This window comes from Cimex lectularius, unplaced genomic scaffold (genome assembly GCF_000648675.2).
Source record: "Cimex lectularius strain Harlan isolate CLEC.00 unplaced genomic scaffold, Clec_2.1 scaffold276, whole genome shotgun sequence".
Classification (NCBI taxonomy): domain Eukaryota; kingdom Metazoa; phylum Arthropoda; class Insecta; order Hemiptera; family Cimicidae; genus Cimex; species Cimex lectularius.
The window spans coordinates 22,961-49,386 of NW_019392850.1; the positions used below are offsets into that span (position 1 = coordinate 22,961).

Consider the following 26,426-nt stretch of genomic DNA (forward strand, 5'->3'; position numbering starts at 1 on the left):
TTTTGTGACGAGAAACACTATTGAATTCGACACGAGAGCTAAGCGGTGAGGACGACCGTGTGACATACAATTACATGAAATCAGGGCGTTTCGTCGTTTCTATGCAACCCCCAAATTCAACCCGATTCGAGATAAGGGAAACAATCTATGCCCGAATGAGCCGGTATTTTTTCTTACGAAAAACCTAGGGCAGCGAACACAGCCGTAGATAAGGGGAGAGGCCATGACAGGTCGCGCAATGCACCTCACGTGTAGTGCTTCCGATCACGCCAACCCTCTTTTCCGACCCCCGCCCTAATAAGTTATTATAACCTTCAGACAGACAATTATTCTCGTTAGCAAACTTTTCCGTACACAAAATCCCCTCGGACGGAACACCTGAACTTTTAAGCGGGTTAAAAATAATTTGAGCGGAACACGTAACCGGCCTGTAAATATTTCCAACCGGGTTTATCCTATCCCATGGCTGTTTTCCCAGACCGACATACCACCGACCCATTTTAATTTAAACACCAAATTATGGATAGCGATAAATGAATAATTAAAATACTTTTATCATCTGTGTTGCGACCATGTATTGCAAGGCATTTACGAATATTGATTGGCTTTTTATTGGGTCTCAATATAAATTTGGCGTTTTGATATTTTTTTTTGTTTCTTCCTGTCTAATTTAAGTGTAAATAATCAGGAATAAGGCCAAGTCGAAAGAAAAACAGTATATCCTCTTCATCAGGACTTAAACGTTCCAACCTCCAATGTATCTAATCCCTACAATACTAAAGTACCCAAACCATTTTCAATGCTCCTTTGTATGTATTCATTCTTTCCATTTACATTGACCTTATTGTGTGGTGTTTAGTGACCGTCAGTTAATGATTATTTGGAGATCGTGAGAAGCGGTCTGGTGTGATGTAGGTTTCAGAAAAACATTTTCTTTATCGTGCCAACTTTTCGATCTTTATTGAGATCATCTTCAGGCCTCAAAGTGTTTGTTTTCTGCGTAATTGTACCATTCTTGTGTGAGTGGCTCTCTCACAGAGTGTTCCCCGAAGATGATCTCAATAAAGATCGAAACATTGGCGCGATAAAGAAAATGTTTTTCTGAAACCTACGTCACACCAGACCGCATCTCACGATTTCCGAATAATTAACTATTATCACCATAAATCAGATACATCTGAAAGGTTACAAACCGGATTGAATTTCTAAAATTCTACAGAATAAAATGGGCTGTAGTGCCTGGCAGATGTCGTCATTTTGAAGGATTAAGAAACTTTATACGTACGAACAATAACATTTAACCGGGAGCAAACCTAGGCGAAATTGAAATGAGAGGTGATAAAGGTGAGATCTTAAATCATAAGATTGTTTGGTTGATCGATTAGTTTAATACATCATTTTACGACATCGCAAGTTTTCTCTGATTCATGGTACGTGAATGGTTCTGTGGTACTTCATTAAGATGCAGATAAAATCAAACAGTCTTTGTGTTCAAATACCCAGTCTGGGAGAATTATCAGTTTCATCATCGTTTATGCACTTTCTAACACAATAACGAGTTGGGTTGGCAACCTTTTGGAGTGGAGAGTCGGCCAAAGGAGTAAAACGCCAACAGTCTCTTATGTCCGTCCAAACTCGCATCATTATTGAGATTAGGATTTCGCTATAAACTGCGCACAGAGAGAGTTTCAGCATTGAAGATTTTTAGTTTCAATTCCATTTACCGGATCATCTACAATCAAATGTAAAAAAATGTTATAAACGATTAAATTCACTATTTTTCGTGGTCCGCTTGACCAATTAATAACATTCAATTAATTAATGTTTTAAGTTGAGATAAAAAAGTCAGTGTCACGAGCGGAATGCGAACCCACGACATTCGGCTTGATAAGCCGCTACTCTACCACTTGAGCTATCGTGACTTCGATCCCCTCGGGCACTAACTTCCTGAAAAATGGCAAAAAGGAGCGAAAATTCAAAAGGTGCGGTTGAGATGGGAAGTTAGTGCCCGAGGGGATCGAAGTCACGAAAGTTCAAGTGGTAGAGTAGCGGCGTATCAAGCCGAAGATCGTGGGTTCGAATCCCGCTCGTGACATTGACTTTTTTTATCTCAACTTAAAACCTTAATTAATTGAATGTTATAAACGATGGAATTAACTTGACAGGCTATTAATAAATTTGAAGTCAGTTTTTTCCTCGAGATAATTGAACAAGTATGGGAGAGGAAAAGAAATAGTGCGTGAGTCTTCTATAATTGGATTCATAAAGGGCGAGTCCCTTCCTTCTATTATATAAAAACACATAAGTGATTTACTTTTTTTGAAAAATACATTTCAATGTTTTTTTTTGGGGGGGAGACAGTATTTTTTGAGAGCCAATAATTTACAACTAATAACAATACTCTACTACTAACAATACTCTAATTAAAAAAATACAATGTTATGAAAAATTCTACGTTTTTTTAAAGTACGGGCATTTGATACGTTTCTTTTTATGCAGAAGGATATATTCATTCACTGGATCTAGACACTTAAATTGAGTTAATTAAATTACGTTTGATGGGATTTGTGAAATAACAGAGTCTGTTATTCAGAGTATCTATGCTTTTACAAAGTAGGCTTCGTTAGATTCTCTTCTCAAATTCATTCTCAGACACAAATAGCCGTACCTCCAGGCAGTTCGTGCCTAGCTCGGCCCTAAAGGGAGAAAAGGGGTGATTGCGGACGAGATGTATATTGAGTATGAAGAAGGAAAGTGCAATGTCTCTTGGGAGATGTGAGCACAAGAATGAATGAGCATTGCCGTCTAAAAAAAACAAACATTAATGTAAATGTTCCGTTGGCTGGTTATCCCCTTTCCAACCGCAAATTAGGAGTTGAGTCTCCTCCAGCCGTTGCTGAGAACCAAATCTCAGCTAAACACCCGCAAATTATTTGGACAATTTTCATCTCAATTACATTTGCATAATTCCTGTTTAAAATTATTAATTAAATCCCTTGTATCAATCTATTCCTTTTAATTTTCCTTACTTAAGAACACGTAAGCTGTTTCTTTCGATTGAAGAATTGTTAAAAAAGAAAGCAACTCCGACTTCTTCCAACATCAAAAATCCACGAGGAATGAGCTCAGCCTCTCCCTTTTTTTACCCCTGACCGACCATTGAAGTTGAAAAGCCGAAACGTGCCTGACAGATAAAAAATAAGCATCAGTAGGCAGACTAAAACGATCGGAACTACCGCACTACTATATAAAAAACTGGAAATGTTTTACCTTAAAAACCTAAAAAAATAAACGATTCTGAATGTAGTATCAATCTTATTTATTGGTTATGTATTTGAGTATTACTCTGTATTATATTGATAGAGTAAAAAGCGGATAAAAGTATACAAGATTATAGTACAATTATCAAGAACAATTCAAAACTTATTTTAATACTAAACTAAAGTACTCTAATAATTTTATACGTTATGAAAAAATATTTTACATATTTTAAATCAGTGTTAAATTATTTGCGTTAATCGAAACTGATATTATGATGATAACCCCTACTCTTGTTAAGACTTTTCATCAGTTTTTTTGTCTGTCAATATAAACATGTAATATTTGTAAAATCTGCAGAGTGTTTCACAAAATGAATAGTATGTAACAAGAATCATCAATACACCTCGATTCACTATAAATACAATATATAAAAAAGAAACATGACTAACTAAAAATTAAGGGGATGACGGTTGATACGGCGATTCATCACTGTAGGGGTTCCTGGTTCGAATCTCATCGGACGTGAAAACTGGATTTTCTGTGTAAACCGAACCCCGGGGTTGACTGACCTCTGCCGTATAATATAAGCCTAAAAGTAAAACGTATAATATAATGTATCTATTCATACTTGTTTTCCAGGAAAAAATAATTTTAAGGAATTTAATAGCGGAATATGCGGCTGATTTAACAAATGGCAGTAGAGGAGGCTGTATGCAATGCAGCATAAATCCAGCTTTAAAGGTGGTAATTTGTACCCGCCACATTCCCATGGCGTCAAGCTCTGCATCTAAATCCGAACTCTTTTGAATAAAACGGTTGAAATGAAAAAGACAAATATTTATTTTTCACAGCTAACAAAAATTCTGTTTTCCAATTTCCATAAATGCCTTTTGAAAGAAAGAAAAAAAAAGCTTAGACTGTGAAGACGTAATAGCTGGCTGAGGTTGTTGAAATATGTATTAGACGAACATTAAAAAGAAAATATGCCGAGGGATATTTTAAGTGATGGAGAGGGAAACTTTGTCCCCCACACCAAGTAATGAAGTATTTCATCCAACTTCTTTTCCTGTTTATAACTTACCCAGGCGGCGAAAGTCGATCCCCCCAAACTTTCCACCATTTCAAAGGGAGGAGCGTGTCGAAAAAGTAGACGTTTTGGATTCCTTTTAATTTTGGCCAGGCCTTAAAAACTTCTTCGGGTTAAAAGGGAAAAAATCGGAGGGGATTTGTAATGAATTGTTCCCGATATTTGCCGCGGTTTTTACGATATTTTCTTCGACCAACCCGCTGTAGCGTAAAAGGGAGTTGACAAGAATATTGAAGAACAGACTTCTACCGTGTAACAGAGCAGAAGAACCGTTTGCCGTCCGCATAATTTCCTGTTTCTCAAAAGTAAAACGTGGAAGAAGTATTGACGGGAGCCGTTAAAAGGTGGTTTAATTTCCGGCAGTTTTTTTACCTCGATGCAAATGTCAGCGAGGGGATTCTAATTAACTTAGAAAACTTGTAGGAAAATAGAAAACAGCGTTTGAAGATCATAAGGCCACTGTTGAAAATGAATAACAGCAAAACCAAAACCATTGCCCTTCATAAACCACAAATCTACAACTAAACAAGTTATACATAACACTTAAGGCGTTACTGTCTGGCCTATGTTTAATTATTTCAAACGTGAGATTTATCAGAGAGTCGAAGTTGTAATTGGGGCTAGTCAGACTGGGGCATTAAACAGAAAAAGCATACTGTTAATAAGGTTGCCGGTAATTTCATTACGAACTTCACTCTATAGATGTTGCAACGATGACTCGGCTGTTGCAGGTCAGCTGGAGGTGCACATGAACTATCATCGAGGACTGGAGACAAGGGGCAGATGGGAAATTCCCAGGTTTACTAAACATACAAAACTCTGCCTCTTTGAAGTCTGGCATTGTCATTCAGAATTGTTATAAATCCCTGCCAATGAGATCCCTGGTGTGAGGGATGATTCCTCGGCAATTTCTTGGACATAATGGACTGCGGTGGGGTTACCGTGTAAATCCCAGCCAAGACCATTACAACGCCTCCTCCAAACTGCACTGAAGGGAGCACGAACTGGGGCATTGTATGTATCTTTTGTTCTCGGTATTCTCTTCGGCGTCTGCTGTCACTGTACAGGCAGAAACGTGACTCCTCAGAAAACGTAACAGGTGTTGTCTTCTAGCGGCTCGCCCTACACTAATGCTGCGGCAGTAACACTATTCTGCCGTATGCGAAGGTGCGTCGGCTCTCATCTTGAGAGTCAAAACGTCCGATAAGGACGAATAGGCCAGGTGCGGACGTTAAAGATCCTCAGAATCCTTTTTAGGATGATGGAGTATGCGGGAATGAAACTGTACCATATTCTCAGGTTAACTGTAGCCTTGAGTGCCTGGCAAGCATTCTAAATCAATAGACGGTATGGCAAATCTCTGAAAAGACCTTAGCCACAATTAACCGTCGGGTGTGAGATCAGTTACACTTCGCGGACAGCACTATGAGAGGCCTATGTGCGAGAATTACTGAATTACTACTATGTTCCAACCTTACTGCTTGCAATTGAGGTCGGACTCGTAGTGGTACGTGGTGAGGTTCCTTGAGAGTAGCCCAAGGGGTACATCGTATCCTCTGGACGGCATTCCACTTCAATAAAAACTGGTGCCGACCCAGCCCTGCAGAAGGGCCAAGAGGGGAAGAACCTTTTTAAAGGCTCTACGTGAAAATCTACGGTATTGCACACCCCACCGTAGACGGAAGCGTGTCGCCTCCTTACTTGAAAAACGATCCCGTGCTCGCACGGAGGACCTATATGGCCCTAGGGCAGGCGCGGTGTTAAAATATCCTCACGTCCTTGTCAGGATGTCGAGCAAGATTGGGAACGAATGTACCATATTCTTTCAAGCGGGGAGCGTCGTTGTCTTGGCCCTTCCGGGCTGAGCTGCCTCTACACCAATGCTGCGGAAGTAACACACATCTGTTATATGCGGAGGTGCGTCAGCTCTCATCTTGAGAATCTAAACGTCCGATAAGGCCTATGTGCCTGGTGCGGACGTTAAAGATCCTCATTGTCCTTTTACGGACGACCGAATATACAGGAAAGCAATGTACCATATTCTCCCGAGTTGCTAGTGGCCGGCTGCTCTGCAGGTCGTCTCAAATGGGCACAAGATGTGATGCCAACTTCCCACAAATGATTATGAATCGTTTGTGTTGATAAAGGCCTTGGCAAAACATCTTGTACTTCATTTAGGATCTGGCGGGCACTATGGAAAGGGTTCCGTCTTACAGCAATGACACAATATTTCTGTCGTCCCTTAGCGCCGTAATGGGCTGAGATCCACTACTAAGCCTCCTATGGCACTTCCGTTCTTTCGAGTAGACGGCAGTCCACGCTGTGAGAAAGACCAACTGCCTCTACGATATCCACTTGCCGGTGTCCTCGATGGCTATTCTCACAATAATATTGCGGACTTTTAGTAAGATGATGTCTTTCCATGGTTAAAGAGAATGCAAGAAAAGACGATAAAAAGTGTTTGTTACAAAATGAGTAATCTTCATGTCTACTAGTCTTAAGTAAATCGGTTTTTAAAACTGAGGATCAAGATTAGTTGCTTTTTGGTTTGTACTTTTTATTTAGTTTTATCCAACTAACAACAATATATCGGTTAATTTAATTAAAATTAATAGAATAAGAATAAATTACAAATATTTCTATTTATTTTTTGGCAGTTTATTACAGCTCAGTCAGTATTATAATCTTTAGTATGGTCGTTTCCGATCATTTTAGTGTACTTCTGCTTATAACATCGACACTGAAGATGGCGAGAAGCCGCAACGCGTTTGACAGATTTGTTAATTAATGATAGGAAACGACGAAATGATAGATCTATTATATCGCAGACTCAAAATGATATTGCATGTTCACAATTTCATTGAATTTAACAGAAACGCATAATATTATATATTTACCGTAAAAATAAGCGAAAGCTAGTCTTCCCAAATTGTCTGTCTGTTAAACAAAAACGCACCTGTAACAAAAAAATAAAATATATTAGTATAAATTTAAAAGTAAGGCTTAAAGTTAAAAGCAATATTAAAGTTCTTAAATTTTCCTGCGGTATGGTGACAGTTTCGTTCGAGCTAATTTGTTTTATAAAACAAGATTAAACGATGTGCAATAAAACCTCTATGTGCACTTAAACAGGACAATCTGTTGCCTCTCGGGAGAAAAAGGGACCACCTGTAGCGTACAAATTGGACAATAAAAACGATCTTTCAAACTATAGCCGACTGAATAAATTCCCGCTGATCAAAATGAATAATTTTAAAGGCTGAAGCTATTCCTGAAAAAATCAAAAAGGGGAAGTTGAGGTAATAATTCAAATCGCATAACCTGGAGGGTCGTAAATAAGGTTCGTCAACGGTTTTCTAATGGAAAGGATATTAATGAAAATCGCTGTCGTTAAACAGACGAAACCCTGCCAGCAGATGTGACAGGCCCTGATAGATTTCATCCTTAATTCGTTCTGGCTCATTACTTAGAATTGATGAATTGATTCACATTAAAAAAAAACTTATATATCTCACGTCTATAATTTCCTAATAAAGATTCTTCTGATTCTTCTTGCAATTTTTCACTTATCTGTTTTACCTGTACCTATTTTGGCGCCTTGTTATCATTTTGCGCCCCAGTTGCAGATCCACTCATTTTTATGGCTGAAAAAATGTTCGAGTTCAGGCGCGTGCAAAATATAATTTCTAAAACTCCTGGACAAAACAAGGTTACTGTTTTATGTAAAATGTTTGAGAAACGGTATAAAACATGTAATAGAGAGTTTAATCATACGTTTCGTTTATGCTTAACGTTAAGAGTCTTGAAAACTTTCCCCTTTGTCTGTTGGCTGACCGAAATATCTCATTTACATTTATTAGGTTTCGTGGTCCGCTTGACCAAATAAATTCTTTTCGATTAATTAAGGTTTCGGTTGAGATAAAAACAGACAGTGTCACGAGCGGGATTCGAACCCACGACCTTCGGCTAAATACGCCGCTGCTCTACCACTTGAGCTATTGCGACTTCGGTCCACTCGGACACCTACTAAAATCACCGAGAATAAAATAGATTACACGACATTTGAAAAATGGCAAAAAGGAGGGAAAATTCAAAAGGTGGGGTTGAGATGGGAAGTTGGTGTCCGAGTGGATCGAAGTCATGATAGCTCAAGTGGTAGAGCAGCGGCGTATTTAGCTGAAGGTCGTGGGTTCGNGTTCCGTATGCAAATGTTTGGATAAACATTGAAATCATTAGCTTTATTACTTATGTTATTTTCGATTACGAGAGAGGGGAATTATTCGGTTGACCTAGTAATTCTTCTTTTAGTGGGAAAGGCTTTAAAAGCCGTATTCTTGTATCGTTAAAACGGCTTAAGACGGATTAGTGAGATCCAGTAATGCTTTTACACCTAAGATTTACCGTTTGGAACGCGTCTTAGCTTTAAGAGAATTTATTTAGGGGTATTTCATGATATGTTCATTGGTCGTATTTTTCATATTCATTGTTACGTTTATATTGAATTTGCGAATTTAACATCTACGAGTGCTTCTCTTTGCTGTTTTCGTGTTTATTGACACTGATTGTTTTATCTCAACCAAAACCTTAATTAATTGAAAATCTCTCATTTACCTTCAATGGGCTCGGCGAGATCTTTCCTCCGGCTGACAGGGAAAAAGCCCAGCGTGGAAAGTGTTTTACAATAGATGGACTTAATCAATTAATATATTCTTCACTTCCTCGCCCTCCGGCTCGAGTCTTTGGAAAGTTTTTCATTTCAGGAAATTGTTATTGAATAGATAAACTCAAGGAAGAATATTGTTGTGATGTTTTTACTCAAAATATAACGAAGGAAGCTTTTTTTTGTCTTGTAATAGTGTACATCGCGAAAGAAGGTTGAATTCGCCCGACTGAGAGAAACAGGCGATTCATCACATTTGAGTTTAGACTGAGTACCACGGCGGAACAATACATAAGATTCATCGTAAGGGCATTATTTCCACATTACGGACCCTGAAAGCAAGATACCACCCCTTTTTACTCGGAATCCCTTCAAGATATTAGATTTTTAATGGCCGGCGGGACATTTCCCAGGGGCGGTCGGAGGCGTATTGCCTTTTGGAGGGTCTGCTTCATCAAAGGTCACTTTTCCTTCCGAAGAAAACCTAACTAAACCGGCCCGGAACCCTGGGGAACCTGCGAGCTTAAATTGGCCCCTTGTTTTAAGGGCCAATTTCGGACGGTAGTTTAATAAAGCAATTCGCTCCTGAAAATTGGCCCATTCTAATTCCTGCGAGGGGAGGAGGGAGGAATTTGAAAATTTTCACGGGTCGAGCTACTGGATATAGGAATAGGATTTTCTCAAAAGATGATTTCGTCGGCATAACAGCCCAAAGAAATGAAAGTGGGCCAAAGAGGACTCTTCTGCTTTGTTAAGTACCACAAGGGCGCAATTCTCAGAATTATATTTGACTTTATTGCGTCTCTCCGTAACCCGATATTCGGATCGAATGAAAATATTAAGGATAAATGAGATAAAGATTCAGTTTTTATTTAAAGACGGCGTAAAGATTATTATAAAAACAGATGATGGCTCTTAAATGAATTAAAATTCATTCTTTTATGTTTCGCAAGTACTGTCATACAAATTGATATCCTGGTCTGCCTATCCGCACGGATTTTGGTTAATTCAAATGCGTTCCGGTATTTCGCCATCTTCAGTGATATTTGTGGAGTGAAGTTATGAGGTCGTGGATGGTTGGTGGGGGTTGTGTAGGTATTATCAGTATTTATTATGTCGGAGTCTTTTTTATTGTTCTAGTCGTCTTTTGATCTTCCGTCCTTTTCCTTTTTAATTTTTGTAATGTTTTTAATGATGTCAACGATGTTAGTGAGTTATTGTTAATTTATGTGCTTATGAGATTTTAGGGTTGGATGTAGGGGGGGGGGGCTGTGTAGTTATTTATTATAGTAATATTTGTAGGTCTGTTTGGTGGGTTAAGTTAAGGGTAATATAAATTTGGGAGCTTTGAGTGGGGAGTAAGGGTAATATAAATTATTATCGTTATGAGATATTGTGGTCCTACTGCGGTGATAAAGAAAACAGTTTGTTCATCATCTTTTACTGAGCTATGTTCGATTTGATGTAAACCATAAACTTCTTAAGGAATAAGCTTGGCTTTTTCTTGGTAATAATGTCAGAAATTCATTAAAGTTCGTGGTCCGATTAACCGAATAACAATTTTCAATTAATTAATCTTTATGTAAGGCATTCGAATCCACGACCTTCGGCTAAATACGCCGCTGCTCTACCACTTGAGCTATCGTGACTTCGATCCACTCGGACACCAACTTCCTATTTCAACTCCACCTTTTGATCTTCCCTCCTTTTTGCCATTTTTCAAATGTCGTTGAAATGGGAGGTTAGTGTCCGAGTGGATCGAAGTCACGATAGCTCAAGCGGGAGAGGAGCGGCGTATTTAGCCGAAGGTCGTGGGTTCGAATCCCGCTCGTGACACTGACTTTTTTATGTCAACCAATACCTTACATAAAGATTAATCAATTGAAATTGCTCGAAATGTTTACACGTTTCGGTACAAGCATTAGATTATTCTTCCATTACGTACGAGCAAGTTTGCTCTATTCCCATTAAATCTTTGGATGCCACTGTGTGACCAAGTCAACTTTTAGTGATTGTTATTCTAATGAAATTGGAAGTTGCTTACAAGTAGAGCACCATTCTTTACTACTAGTTTTTTAAATGTTCTAGTCGGTCTTTTGGATTTTCGGTGTGCTTTTCCTTTTTAATCTGTATATTGTTTTAAATTGTGCAAATGATGTTTGCGTGTTAATTGTTTAATTAATTTTTTATTTTCCTTCCTTTTACTTTTTAATTTGTGTAATGTTTTCGATCGTGCGAATGACATTTATGAGTTATTGTTAATTTTCGTATCTATGAGTGTTTTTAGTGTAGTATGTGTAATGTTTATATATTTATAAGTTTCGAGTATGTTAATTTTTAATTTTTTTTTTGTGTACGTTGTGTACTAGTTTCATAATTGGTTGTATTTGTCTTTCAATTTTCGTGCTGTCTGTCCGATGCATTTATCTCAGCATTCGCACGTCAATATGTACACTCCGTATGGTTCTCGTCGGTCCGCCTTGTTGATGTTCTGTCTTAGGAATTTTCTGATTGTGTTTGTGGTTTTTAGTGCTATTTATGTGTCTAATTTGTTTAATAAGTTAGTTTGTTTGTATGTTTCTTTCCCAATGTTTGTTAATGTGGTCTATTTAATGCCTGTTTTTGAGGTGTTGTTTTGCTTTTGTGTACTCGTTTTGTTATGTTATGTTAAATTTGCTATTTTTTTTTTTTTTATGTTACAGCAGTTATTGTGTGCTATTATTTGTATTCTTTTAAATTCGGTTTCGAACCTGTCTTTGGTTAGTGGGATTGATTTTCGTCTGTCAATCATGTATTTTAGTGCTGCCATTTTGTTACGGTGTGGTTTTTAGTCGGCTTGTATGATGTAAGTTGCTGTCGGTTTTCAATTTATGTCGAATTGTAGTTTGTGGTTCCATCTGTTATAAAAATATTTAATAGTTAACACTAATGTTATTGGCGTGAATCTTGCGCACTCATTCTGGGATATAAATACCCACCTCTGTACAAGTAATTAAATAATTACACATATTAAGACCGACTAAACCTCTTTTTTAAGGCATAACGTACCAAATTTCCATAAATAAAACTAAAAGTTAATATTTTCTATGATAAATAACAACTACACTGTTTTGTAAATTCTACACTTGGTCATCGATGAGCAATATCTGAAAAAATCGTTAACGATTTTCCGAACATATTACAATTTTACTACAATTTTCGACTTACAGAAAAGTTTTATGCAAAACAGTTTAAATTGAAAAAAAAAAATAAAATAAAATAAATAAATAAATAAAGCAGCGACAACGATAAAAGGGGGTTAGTAGGTATTATTATTGGAACGACTTGGATCGTTGGAATCATATCCGTTTTTTAAAAATATTAAATTAAAAAATAATTAATTATGGTTTTTAGTTGAGATAAAAAAGTCAGTGTCACGAGCGGGATTCGATCCCCTCGGGCACTAACTTCCCATCTCAACCCCCCCTTATGAAGTCATGATAGCTCAAGTGGTAGAATAGCGGCGTATCAAGCCGAAGGTCGTGGGTTCGAATTGCGCTCATGACACTGACTTTTTTATCTCAACTGAAAACCTTAATTAATTAAATGATATTAATTGGTCAAGCGGACCACGAAAACTAGTGAATTTAATGAGTTAAAATGAAGTATACTTCACTAATGCTCTCCGTGGCCATTTCATCTAGAATCAAAAGATTACACGACATTTGAAAAATGACAAAAAGGAGGGAAAATTCATTAAGCATTACTGGATCTCACTAATCCGTCTTAAGCCGTTTTAACGATACAAGAATACGGCTTTTAAAGCCTTTCCACTAAAAGAAGAATTACTAGGTCAACCGAATAATTCCCCTCTGTCGTATTCGAAAATACCATAAGTAATAAAGCTAATGATTTCAATGTTTATCCAAACATTTGCATACGGAACAGATAAATTTGTTTAACTAAATAAATAATAAAGCATATTAATAAATTCTTTTCAATTAATTAATCTTTAAGTAAGGCCATGGTTGAGATAAAAAAGTCAGTGTCACACGCGGGATTCGAACCCACTACCTTGGGCTGCTCTACCACTTGAGCTATCCTGACTTTGATCCACTCGGACACCAACTCTGCTATTGTCAATCTGCTATAGCTCAAGGTCGTGGGTTCGAATCCCGCTCGTGGCGTTAGCTTTTTCATTTTCAACCAAAACCTTACATAAAAATATTAATTAACTGAAAGAAGTAATTTGGTCAATAGACCACGAAATATAATGGGTTTATATAAAAAATACATTCCATAATTAAGGATTTTATTTTAATCATGTGCAGAGTATGAGTCATTACAGTTTCTATAGTATAACTTTTGACTAATTTAATAACTTAGGTGATAATACGTTTTGTATTCATTTTTGTAGAATAATATTTTGTTATAATCATTTAAGCTTCGTAAGATACATTTTATAAATTATTTTTGCTAAGTAGCTTGGCTTTATTAATTTTTTAATGCCATGAAAAACAGAAATAGTTTGATTTAATTGTTTGCCATATTAATGATCTATCTTCTGCATTTTTTTTCTCGTCTATAGTATCCCAATCGTCGGACTTAACCTTAATTCAAAAAAGATGGGGTTGAGATGGGAAATTGGTGTCCGAGGGGAGTCACGATAGCTCAAGTAGTAGAGTAGCGGCGAATCAAGCCGAAGGTCGAGGGTTCGAATCCTGCTCGTGACACTGACTTTTTTTATCTCAACTAAAAACCTTAATTAATTGAATGATAAAAATAGAATTTTAAAATAATTATAAAATGTTATCATGACCTTGATATGTGCATAGAATTGCAGCGTTAACATTATTTACTGCAAGTTATTTATAAAGGAAATAACAACTCATTTATAACATCAATCGGAGATTATAAATGACAGGAGCCTTCGATATCGACAAAACATCAAACTGACAATCGACCAAATTAGAAATGGATTCCGAGTCACAAGACTAATGCAGCCGGCAAAAGAGGCACGGATAAATTTATCACGGCGGAAGGGTCAGCGCAAACTGGATCTCTTAATTACTTGGAAACACTTGTTTGTTCTGATTTTAATAAACGTGAGAGTTTCCTCAAAAACCATCCATCAAGAAGATCGTCAACTGAAAGATTGCACACCATCGACGATGTCGTTCCGCTTGCCGGTTGAGGCCATTTGGGAAATTGTTTGCCCACTTTTTTTACCCGCCTGTGTACTTTAAGCAGCATGTTATTAAAAAGCTCGGCCCACGACGGCGTTATTACTTTAGATAAGGATCGCAAAACACACATCTCTGGGTCCCATCTAACACACATTTGAAGTTATTTTATCGCCCCTTTCATTTGCAATTATTTTAATAGGCGCTTTGTCTATTCCAGAATGCTGCTTTAACGCTTTTAACATTATATATTTAACTGCTATTAAAATGTATGGATTCCAGTATTCTTGGGCTTAAACCAAAATATTAAGGATTAGTACTGATTGCATATACATAAACTCAAACCTGCGTACGCATAAATATACTTCTTGCTTCTTGCAGTCCATCGACAAAATGCAATATGATTTACAATAAATTACCGGTAGGCCTTAAGAATCACCCACCCCCGGGTGCTGGGAGTCCGGGATAAGACCTCGGTCTTCTCCGTCCGGCCGCCTAGCCAGTACTTTGGTCACTTCAGCCCCATCACAATCAGTCTCTAAATCCAAACCCATTCACAATTTCACTCTTAAATACATTCTTTCTTATTTAAACCATTCACTCAATGGTGGTGGTATTAATATATCTCGAGGGTTAATAGGGTACTCAATATTCCACTCAACGCATTCACGCTAATAAATACATCCTCTCTCAACACCTACTAGGTGACAAAAATATCAATAACATATACGATAAAACAACCCGCTTTCCTCCAAGAACCATCGACAAAATACTCGCTACCAAGGTCATACACGCACACCGAATGGGGTGAGACCACACAGATATCCGTTGTGTAGAGAACTTCCAGTTTGAGCATTTAATAACAGACTGCAAAGAAAGAAATACGACATCCCAAATGACCTATGCGCGACGTTGGGCACATCTGTAGATCGTGGTACATTTATTACTGGAACGAATGTATTTATTTGCGTGAATAGAGGGCTTATTCCCACTTACCCTAAGGAATATCGATACGTACGATATCGCAGTCTTAAAAATATGCGTGATGCAGAATTTCGTCTGTTCTCGAATGGTGGAGATGTAAGTTTCTGTTATACTGTCTTCTTTTGCGTCCATCCATATTTTTCTTATTCCATTCTCTGATAGTCATATTCCTCTCCATTGTTTTTTAAATTTTTTAAGAGTGGTATTCGCTAGAATGTAATAGGTGTAATAGGTAAAAACCAAAGCAAATGTTTTCTTTATATAAAAATGCATTTTCAAGAAGAATAACTACCATTATTATTAAAAACATACTTTCTATGCAAGGTCTTCGTTGAGATAAAAAAAGTCAGGGATCCCGCTCGTAACACTGACTTTTTAGACCTTACTTAGAAAGAATAATTAATTGATTGAAAGAAGTAATATGGTCAATTGAAAACGAAAAATGAATTAAAAATATAGCAGAACAATCGCAGATTATACTCGATTAACAATGAGCATACGAAAATCGCTAAGATTTCAAATTTACTTCTAAGAGTAAATTTTTCGCACTCTTCAATCCTTTTTTTGTTGTTGTAAACTTACATTGAATATAATTGTTATATTACTCGTGTGAAAGGGACTTTGATCCTGGGGAAGTACTTGCCTTCACATTTTGAAAGGGCTATGGGACGGTGTATATTCAGAGGCTTAAGTGGCCCATATATTTTAATTAGTTTTTCGCCTTTTTTACAAGTTTCGTTATTTTTTACATTATTTTTCATTAACACACATCTTGAAACAATCGTTAAACTAGTTATTTACAATTAATTAAGGCTTTTAGTTGAGATGAAAAAAAGTTAATGGCACGGGAGGGATTCGAACCCACGACATAAGGTGGGGGTTTGAGATGGGGAGTTGATGTCCGAGTGGATCGAGGTCACGATAGCTCAGGTGGTAGAGCAGCGGCGTATCTAGCCGAAGGTCGTGGGTTCGAATCCCTCTCGTGCCATTAACTTTTTTTCATCTCAACTAAAAACCTTAATTATTTGTAAAGTATTAATTGGTCAAGCGGACCACGAAAATAGTGAATTTAACTAGTTATTTACGATATTTACTTTTTACCAGTTATGAGACGATCGGTCTGAAATTTTTGACATGGAGTGCACTGGTCAAATTTGATCTGGTGCTACAATATGATATCAATATTTAATTTTACCGTACTAAAACTGTGAATAGATGATCAATTTGTTCGATTTTTAAATTAACCATTAATGTCGTGATGAAGATATTCCTCGAAACTCGAAAGGAATTGAGCTGTTTTATTTCTAATTGGCCACATCCATGATCGTTTTTAATATGTAATTAAAATTGAAGGCTGTCCATTAAATACGTCGGTGATATTCCAGTTATAATTGTTTGAGGTATTACGTGATAATTACTAAATTGGTTTCTACTGAGTACGACGGCCAGGCTTTACAAGGACCGACTTCAAATACCGTGGATCCGTACATTCCAATTAAGACTAATGCTGTTGATTAATGCACGAGGCACTTGTTAGCAGTTACGGTTGCTATAAATGGTCCGTGGATGGAAAGTGAAGGAGGATTCGGCGGCCTGTGTCTCGAAAGCAACTCATTTCACCGAGCAATCCCAACTATTTCAAGTCCCTTAGTTCGCACCCACTCAGAGCTACCCGACAGTTTCATTAATAGCCCCCGGCCGGCGGTAGACGCGGCTTAATTATGTCTGCGAATTTCATTATCTCACATATTAATATCCCCGGGTAATTCACCGTCGTTAGTGTAAATTATGCAATGGACGGGGTCACGGCTGAGACCGTTTCCAAGGATTAGGCCGTCCCTCATCCAGAGTCGCTTCCCATTCTCACTGATACCCGGCCTAAGCCTTGTGCTTGGGAGGCGATAAACCCAATTTGCTACAGGAAACTAGGATAATTACATTACTGGAGATTGAAACTCGGTAACAAATGCCATTAAGCCTACAGGCTCAAAAAACTTGATATCATCCCCAATTCCGTTCGAGTACCTCTAGATGTGTAGATGATCTACAACATGGACCCAAAGAATATATTATATTTATACAGGGAAATAATAATAATTTTAACTAATGTATATACAGTGCGACTAAGAAACTGCAATATTGAGTTTCGAATTATATATTAAAACACGATCATTCATTCATTTATTACATAGTTCAAACAAGGACGCCTCTCAAAAACAGAACAGTCTAAGTGTAATAAGAACTTTCAATAAATTGGTCAAGCGGACCACGAAAACTAGTGAATTGAATAAGTTAAAATGAATTATATCTTCACTACTGGCCATTTCATTTGTCGTCAAGGATCAAATAGATTACTCGACATTTGAAAAATGACAAAAAGGAGGGAAAATTCAAAAGGTGTGGTTGAGATGGGAAGTTAGTGTCCGAGTGGATCGAAGTCACGATAGCTCAGGTGGTAGAGTAGCGGCGTATCTAGCCGAAGGTCGTGGGTTCGAATCCCGCTCGTGACATTGACTTTTTTATGTCAACTAAAAATCTTAATTAATTGAAATTATATTAATTGGTCAAGCAGACCATGAAAATTAGTGAATTGTAGTAATAACATTAGTTAAAAACGGTTTATAGAAAGAAAACAAAAAGGACAACAGTCGAAAACACTAATGTAAATAGAAAGAAGGAAAAGCAAAGATTAAAATTCACAGCACTTCAAGAGTACCATATATTACGTTTAGATTTAGTTTTAATAACATAAAGAAGAGGCGTGTCATGCCTTGGCTCCGTACAGAGAGCGTGTAGGCATGCCGCTGATTTAAGAAGGGTTCTCTGGAATTTTTTATTGCATGTAGCCTTCAAAATATGTGTTTTGTGTTTTGTATGAGTGGATGTATTTATTAGAGTGAATGGTGGAATAGCATCCCCATCGCCCCTTGAGCTGTGTACGTGACTTGGGTCGATGGCGGAATATTTATAAAAAGACCCCATCGACCCCAGTTAGAATAGTTGATTCTATGCATGTATGCAAGTCGATGGAGGAATATTCAGTACTCCATCCACCATCGCAGTAACCAGTAATCCACCCACCCTGGGAGTCATGGCCCACTCTATGTGGAACCACGGCGACAACGGGTGGTATAATGTGGTTGAGACTCGAGACCCCGAAACGGCTCACCTCGTGTTCTCTTCCACGGCCCTGTTTCTCAATCCGAATTCCTTCATTCTATCCTGTGACCCCTCCTAACCCTTGGTTACAAGGGGGTATCCGGGCACAAAATAATGGTGCAGCCCAGAGGGCGTGGCAACCTCTCTAAAGCACAAGCTGTCTTATGACGGCCTCAGGGTCGGCAGGGGCGGCGGGTGCCTTAGCAGAGTCACACGAGGGCCAGTGCACCAGATCCTGTCTACAAAGACGGGGGAGGGTTGTATGGCCATCTGTACCACGGGGTGACAGAAATGTTCCAGAATCCAGCCCTCTGTCACATTGGGATGGATTCGTGGTGGCTTGTGGCGACGCCCCTGGCGGGAACTTAGAGAGAGGCTGTCTTCTACCTGGGACCTTTCGTGAAGCTTGCGTATGGCCAATGTATTATCCCCGGTCCTCACGGGAAACGTTGCGACCGGACGACAGCATGTAAGCGTTGAGGACGTCATGATCATGCTACAGTCCCTCGAATGCGTGAGTAAGCGACTGGAAAAGGGTAGTGGTATCGGCGGTTTCTGACGAGTATGCTTTGCATTGTTGTGCGTATGACCGGCGTGGTACCCTTGGGGAAGCGAAGGATCGGACCACCTAGGCTAGACCTATGGCGTCCCTCGATTACGTGCAGCAGGTGTAGGCTGAGCTTGATAAGAGACCTTTGTCCGTAGGCAGTACTCATCTAGGGGGTGGGTAGCAATCCCACTTTTTAATCCGAAACCGCTGTCGGGGCGTTCCCGAAAGTTTCTACGCTGGAGGAGCCTCTACACTCAGAGAGATAGAGTCGCCTTCTCTATCTAGGGAGTACGCGGGGGGGGGGACGGGCTGATGTATTTCGGCCCGTTAGCCCCTCGCGTGCGGCGTACGACCCGACGCACAATGCGGGCCCGACCATTCGGAGTGGACAAGCGGAGAGCGTGGCTACCGATCCTTACGGGCCGGGACACCACTACACCAATGCTGCGGCGGTAACACGTTTCCGTCGTATGCGGAGGTGCGTCAGCTCTCATCTTGAGAATCAAAACGTCCGATAAGGCCGTATAGGCTAGGTGCGTACGTTAAAGATCCTCTTGTCTTGTTGACGATGAGTAATCGGGAACCCAACTCCATCCACCAAATTGAATGAATGCAATGTATATAGGTGTGAATGCGTATGGAATGTGTTGCCATATTTTGCATGCGCTCGGGGCTGAAATGACCAAGCTGTAGGATGCCCCTTGAAAAAAGTGCAATTAACACAAACAAACAAATATAAAACATATCAGCAAAACTTTGATACAATAAAAAAATACAACTTTATAACACAATAATCTCACCACACCGGCTAACACTGAGCAAATCTGCCGAATGCCCAGCTGGTGCAAAGTCATGTTAACGTCCAGAGCCAAATTAATTATTCTTAATTAATATTAAAAAATCGTAACACATGTGATTCCTTAAAAGCTCTTTCAAAAATCTTTCTTTTAAAATCCACTTGTCACAACAAATGAATCAATGTATCACACAATCAAAGAACGGGCAATTCTATAAAGAAATTTCGTGGGTGAGAGGTTGGTTCGGTAAAAGGAAATGTAAAACAGTTCACTCACTCGCAAACTCCGGCTACGCCGCCTTAAGCTGAATTGTGACGAATTTCTGCAGCATCAATAAAACCATTTAAAATCTTCCATCCGAATAGCGATAAAAAGCAGCACGACGACGAGTGACTATTCAATTCGGCTAGGGCCGCGGAATAAGTAGTGAAGTTAAGACCAGATTTAAATATCTGTTCTCTGAACCATTTTTATATCATTTAAATGGGTTTTGTAACAAGGAAATAAAATTAAATTACCACTTTCAAGAATATGTCAAATAAAAATTGATATAATATTTTTACTGCAGTCAGACGATATACTTTTAATGAAACCCAAGTTACTGTATACTGTATTGATCGCATATGAATAATGATCCTCAAAGGTATACTTCCTATTAAAGGCTAAGACGTGTTGTTGAGGTCGAATAAAGCAACGACAAAACTATTAGCTTGTTTTGAATTGAATAAAACAGAAGATTGCTCGGCAATAAAAGTATACACGAATTCTATTCCATTCTTCGTGGAAAACAGGGCAAGGCTTTACAATTTAATCGAGAGATGTCGAACGTTTTCATCTGAACTATTGGTTAGGGACGCAAAACCCATTCCAGAAGAAAGAATCGTACATAATAAAAGGAGTACAGTATTCTACTTGTCAGGAGGCAGCGAGAGCAGCGCGATTGTGCTAATCGGAAAATTATATGTTCGAAAAAACGAGCGATGCTGCTTCAATAATGATGACAAATAGATTGTTTATTTAATAATGAGTGGAGAAGTAGATGCACGATGATTTGGGAACAATTAACCTAACACTAATGAAGCTACTGCACTGTCCATCATTCCAGATTTTATTGAAAACCAAAGAATGACATTAAAACAATATGGCCTCCTTGAAAAGATTGATGACTCAAAAATCTTAAAATTGTTCTGGAAGAAGATCTACAGAAGATCAGAGACCGGATTTGTATGAAGTAAAGATTGCTAAAATATGTTGTTGAAAGTCCTGAAATATGCAATAATATGCAGTATTAATACGTTAATATGTGCAGTGATATGCAGTAAACCAGTCTTGTTACTATCATAGTAACTTAAAACAGTAATATAGATAATTAAACGAAATAGATATTAAAACTCTTTAAAATTAAAAATATTCACAAGTATTTAGAGGTTTTTCCCTCCCCAACTTCGAGGTTATTAACTTATTTATTATGTTATTAATTTTGAACCCTCGGGGTGTAGTTGTTTAAAAAAAAAAGAAAAAAGGTCCATTTGTAAGTATGTCGGGTTCAAACGCAGGGCCGCTGAATTCGAACCAGGGACCTTTACTTTACAGTGATGAGCGCCGTGTCAACAACGTCGGGCCCACCGACGCCCCCTAGAGTTTATTTACATTTAACACAAATGTTTTCTCACTTACGTAATTAAATTATATATTTTGTACTAATTAAGTGTAATTAATGTTAAGTAACTAAAATATTTATCTGAATTGTCTTCTGTGAAATTGTGCCTACGGTCACTTAAAATTTGTGATTTTATGAATATTGAAATAAGACCTAAGAAGGGGTTTTATTGTTCTTTTGTCGGTATTGCTAAAATCTTCTCTTCCCTGTTTCAGTTTTCCTCGAATTAAACCAACTTTTCGTCAACGTCGTTTTTTGTATGCTTCACCCGAAAACCAATATAATATTATAAATATTTTGCGCGTTAATGCGATTTTACTTAAAAATCCTTCAAAAATACGATATTGTTCAAATATGCAAAAATATGCTATATAAAATTTAACCTACGGCTTCCTAGATACATCATTCGGACGTATGTGGTAGCCAACAAAATATGCTACTGCATAAAAATCCGGTCTCTAGTTATGATCCTCAAAGGAACGCTTCTCAAAGATCACCACCACTGCCTCCTTAACAAGGCCATCACCAATGACGTATGATACGGAATACTATTCCGAGAAAGGAAGATTTTTATAATGATATTTATCAAGTGTAACTGAACTGATTATTTGGAGATCGTGAGATGCGGTCTGGTGTGACGTAGGTTTAGAAAAACATTTTTTTTACCGTGCCAACGTTTCGATCTTTATTGAGATCATCTTCAGGGCTCAACGTGTTTGTTTTCTATACATATGTCATTATTATGTCGTGGACACTTTTAACACGACACACAATAATGACTCATCAACATGGCTTTTAAAAGAATGATCTCAATAAAAATCGAAACGTTGGCACGATAAAAAAAATATTTTTCTAAACCTACGTCACATCTGACCGCATCTCACGATCTCCAAATTATCAGTAATCAAAGGTCACTAAACACCACACACGTGTAATTGAAATTTTGAGAGTACACCAGTCATCAAAATAAGAAATAGGTTTTTGTAACAGCAAACAATAATTAAACGAACATGCATTTGTAGATTTTTAGGTCATCAGCCAATAAAGCCATCTTAGAAAATTTAATAGAATTATATTAAACTCCGAATGTGATCCCTGAAGACTCTTGATCACATAGATACATCGACCAAAAGAACGGAACCAACTCAACACCGCCGGGTGCTACTTGTGAAACAACACAAAATGATCCACTATGTCAAAGGCTTTTAAAAGGTCAGTATAAACGGAATGAACCTGGCCATTATCGAAAGCATTCTAAAACCTTTATAGAGGATTAAATTAGTCGAGGTCGATCGACCTTTCATAAAACTATCTTTATCTATAGAGAGAAAGTTCTTAAACGCGCCCACTACAAGAGAATCCATTGACTTTAGCAACGGGAGGGCTTTTGCTAATGTGCCGGAAGTATTTTATATAACACCCTTCTTGTGGGCCGGGATATAAGTACGTTTTCAGGAGTAAGGGAAATACCGGTACTAAGAGATAGGCGGGTTATTGGCGTAAAGAGCGAATGACTATATGAACGAAGATGTTCAGATGTTCATCCTGTCCCGGATTTGGGTTAATTCATGGAATTAAGCTCATTAAGGAGTGTAGTTTCGGAAAAGTCAATGTTGTTTCAATCAATGTGATAGTACTGATGAGGCAGAAAACTAACAATACTTGATTTAAAGTTTTTTTTTTTTTAAAGAGATTTGCCAAGACACGGGGAATAATTGCTGGATCAGAAGAAAACTCTGACTATCGAGGTAGAGAATTGGCGGGATACAATGCTAAGAACAGAAGGATTTAATGTTATCGACTGCGTCTGGTTGAATATTGTGGAAATAAAGTTTATAGTCTACTTAGTACATCATCAGATTTCTTGTATTTTCTATGAGTCCTATCCGTACACAGAATGATTCTAGTGATTTCCACAAAGTACCAGTTAGGAAAACGGCGATTACAGTTTTTAAAGGACACAAATAAAACAACCATAGAACGTCATAAAAATTCAAGACAGTGTTACGGAAGTGAAAGCGAACTTTACGAGGAATAGTAACAATCAAAGGAGGATGGTTAATACCAGTGGAAGGAGTGGGCTAATTACTATTTTAATGTTTCATGGCATTATTTTCTCAAATTAATGACATTCTATCAAAACAATTTGATGTTAAGATTTTTTTTTTCAATGGATACCAGGAACTGGAGAAGTTCCCTCCTGAACACTGCAGCTGTACAGCTTATTGTACTTTATCCCTGGCTCCTTTTTTTGGAGGGGGGGCTCGAACACAAATGTGACCGGTGTGCCGGTGTTCTTCCATCGAAGAAACTCATTTTTGAAGGGGGTTGGGACCAAATTCAGGGTCGCTGACATCTGATCCCGCTCCTTCCATTGATGAGAGCCGTGTCAATTTCTTTTCAATTGCGGCCACCTGTCCCCTTAGGCGACCGAAAAAGTCCAGAGGCGACGGTGGGGATCGAACCCACGACCGCGGTGATCTACTAGCCGAAAGTCTGACGCCTTAACTACCCGCCTACCGCGGCCCCCTTGTTAAGATTTAAAGTTGGAATAAAACTTTACGGAAAAAATTAGCTTAATTAGTGATTTGAATATATATCGATCTTAAAAAATGAAAGTCACTATTGTTATTAGTTTATTAATCATAAGAAACAACATTTACATTATTATTTTAATATAAAATTTAGAATTTAGCAATACAAATAGCAGCTGAATCCACAGAATGCACAAATTTAACCTCACAACAATATTTGATGATGTTAATTAATAATGCCTAAACTTTTTGTGAGAAGAGGTTTAATAATTATGGAATCGTTGATGCAAAGCCACCGGGGACCGTTGGAAAACCGTACTTTCTTTTATTTATGTTTTTGTGTAACATATTTCCGGGAAAGATACCCGCGGCCGAGATTCAGACGAGTTAGAATTGTAGATTAAACCAGCATGACGTCCAGGTCTGGCGGTGAACATCTACCCGCTCCTCCGGTCGAAGAAGGGTTCCCATTAAAATGTCGAAAAGACTTGGCATTCCGAGTGAACCCAATGGTAAAACTTTGTTATACAAAGTCCGTTTGATTAATTCCACTCCTTGTCCTGTAGTTGACACGGAACTTTTCAAAGACGCTGACGACAGTTCAAAGAAATTCTTTCGTTTCGATAACGTGGACTCGTGATTAAGTTTGACTACTTTTGGAATATGTGTGGAAAAGGGATTATCAGATATAATGTGAACAGAGAAAACAAGCAAACTATAAAGAAATAACGTATTATTATTAATTAATTACAAATTAACAATTGGTAACGAGGTTGTCGAGTCGTTAGACTACAATATTGTAATTAATTTCACTAATTTCGTGGTCCGCTTGACCAATTAATATATTATAATTAATTAATGTTTTTAGTTGAGATAAAAGACACACATAAAGGGGGTTCGAATCCCGCTCATGCCATTGACTTTTTTGTCTCAACTAAAAACCTTAATTAATTGCAATTAATATTTGCAATCCACATATGTATTTAGTAGTCACAATGGACCATATAAATGATTATAATTAATTATACTTTTAATCGATGGCCTTGGTTGAGATGAAGTGAGCAGAGGCGTATTGAACTGAAGGTCGAGGGTTCGAATCCCTCTCGAGACACTTGCTTTTTCATCTCAACTAAGACCTTAGATTAAAAGTATAATTAATTAAAATATTTACAATTTTTCCACGCTCTAATATAAAAAAAACAACACAATAAGCTCTAAAATGCTAGTGATTATTTTACTTCTATTATTCAACCCTTTTTCAAGAGAAAATTTTTAAAGGCAGACATAAGACAAAGTTGTTCAAAATTGTCTTAAATCTGGCGAAATTAATAATTGTTCTATTTTCGATTTCAACAAAATTATTTTCTTTCATATTTGTATACAATCCCTTATCCTTATTGGTAACTTAAAGTAAAAACGACTGAAAATCTCTCGAACCAAACTTCAATTTTGTATCTCATAATTGCGTCATCCCAAAAAATCTATCCGAACTGACTTAAATAAGAAACATATTCATACTAAGAAAATCAGCATTACGGTCAGCGTGGAATTGAGCGCGAACGTAACAAAGGAGGATTTTGAGAATCACTGATTCATACCAGTGCAAGGAGTGGGCTAATCACTGTTTTAATGTTTAGTGGCATTTTTTTTTTTTCAAATTAAGGACTTTCTATCAAAACAATTTGAAACTGTTAAGATTCAAGTTGGAATAAAACTTTACGGAAAAAATTAGCATAATTAGTATTTTGACTCCAGCTATGTTCTATACATATTGTCCGTAAAAAACGCATTTCTCTATTTTAATTAGGTTAATAACCACGAGAAACAAATATAAAAAATGAAATATTATACAAATTAAAATCAAATCGATTAATTGTCCTATATCCAAATTAGAAAATACCAGACAACACGTTTAACAAATATTTAGATTTTTCGCTAAGATAATATTATCTGATATCAACCAGGGATAAGGGACAATATTTAATCTCATATATCCTTCGAATGACAAATATTGACGTAACAAGACATCCTCAAGTGCTTTGATATTGTAACGGGTAAAGTACAGAATTGTCAAGCCTTCACCTCACCGAAAAAATGGGAATATTTTTTAAACAACTTTTATTTCAGTTTTCAAACTAATTATATCCATTATAAGATTAACTTTTATTTTTAATTATCCTTTATATTCGGGTATTACAAACAAAATTAATTTACAAAGTACACAACATAAGCTTTTTTTTCTAAAATTTTTATATTAATTATGTGATTTTAATTGCAGACACGTGAAGAATAACCGACGATGTACACCATATAAGATTCACTCTATGGAGATTAGAATAAAGAGAACTTCGTGTTAAGTGCACGACCTGCAGATGGCCCCCCGAGGATGTGAGCCGTAAAGAAGGAATATTCCTTACCAGCTAAAGAATAGGCCATACACGATTGACACATGGGCACTCGCTGGTGGGCCAATCCCCCCGCAGGTGTCCGTTATGAAGAGAAAGGTTGCTCGATGTGTCCCATAGTCGAAGCGTATCGTGCCTTGGCTCCCTACATGGCGCGAGTAGGTATG

General features: G+C 37.6%; 1 protein-coding gene across 5 annotated transcripts in view; it reads right to left on the reverse strand.

Moving 5' to 3' along the window:
- Window positions 1–1,129: 1,129 nt before the first annotated feature.
- LOC106673148 overlaps window positions 1,130–26,426 on the reverse strand; it is a 472,569-nt gene continuing 447,272 nt past the window's right edge. For 4 of the 5 annotated variants that reach the window (XM_014405154.2, XM_024228684.1, XM_024228685.1 and 1 more), the window contains 2 exons: window positions 7,246–7,304; window positions 1,130–1,732 (listed from right to left, as the gene is read on the reverse strand). In XM_014405154.2, the coding sequence (XP_014260640.1) occupies window positions 1,729–1,732; window positions 7,246–7,304 (63 nt within the window). In that variant the 3' untranslated portion in view covers window positions 1,130–1,728. The remainder of the gene's footprint in view (window positions 1,733–7,245; window positions 7,305–26,426) is intronic. The other variant, XM_024228687.1, reaches the window with a different exon arrangement.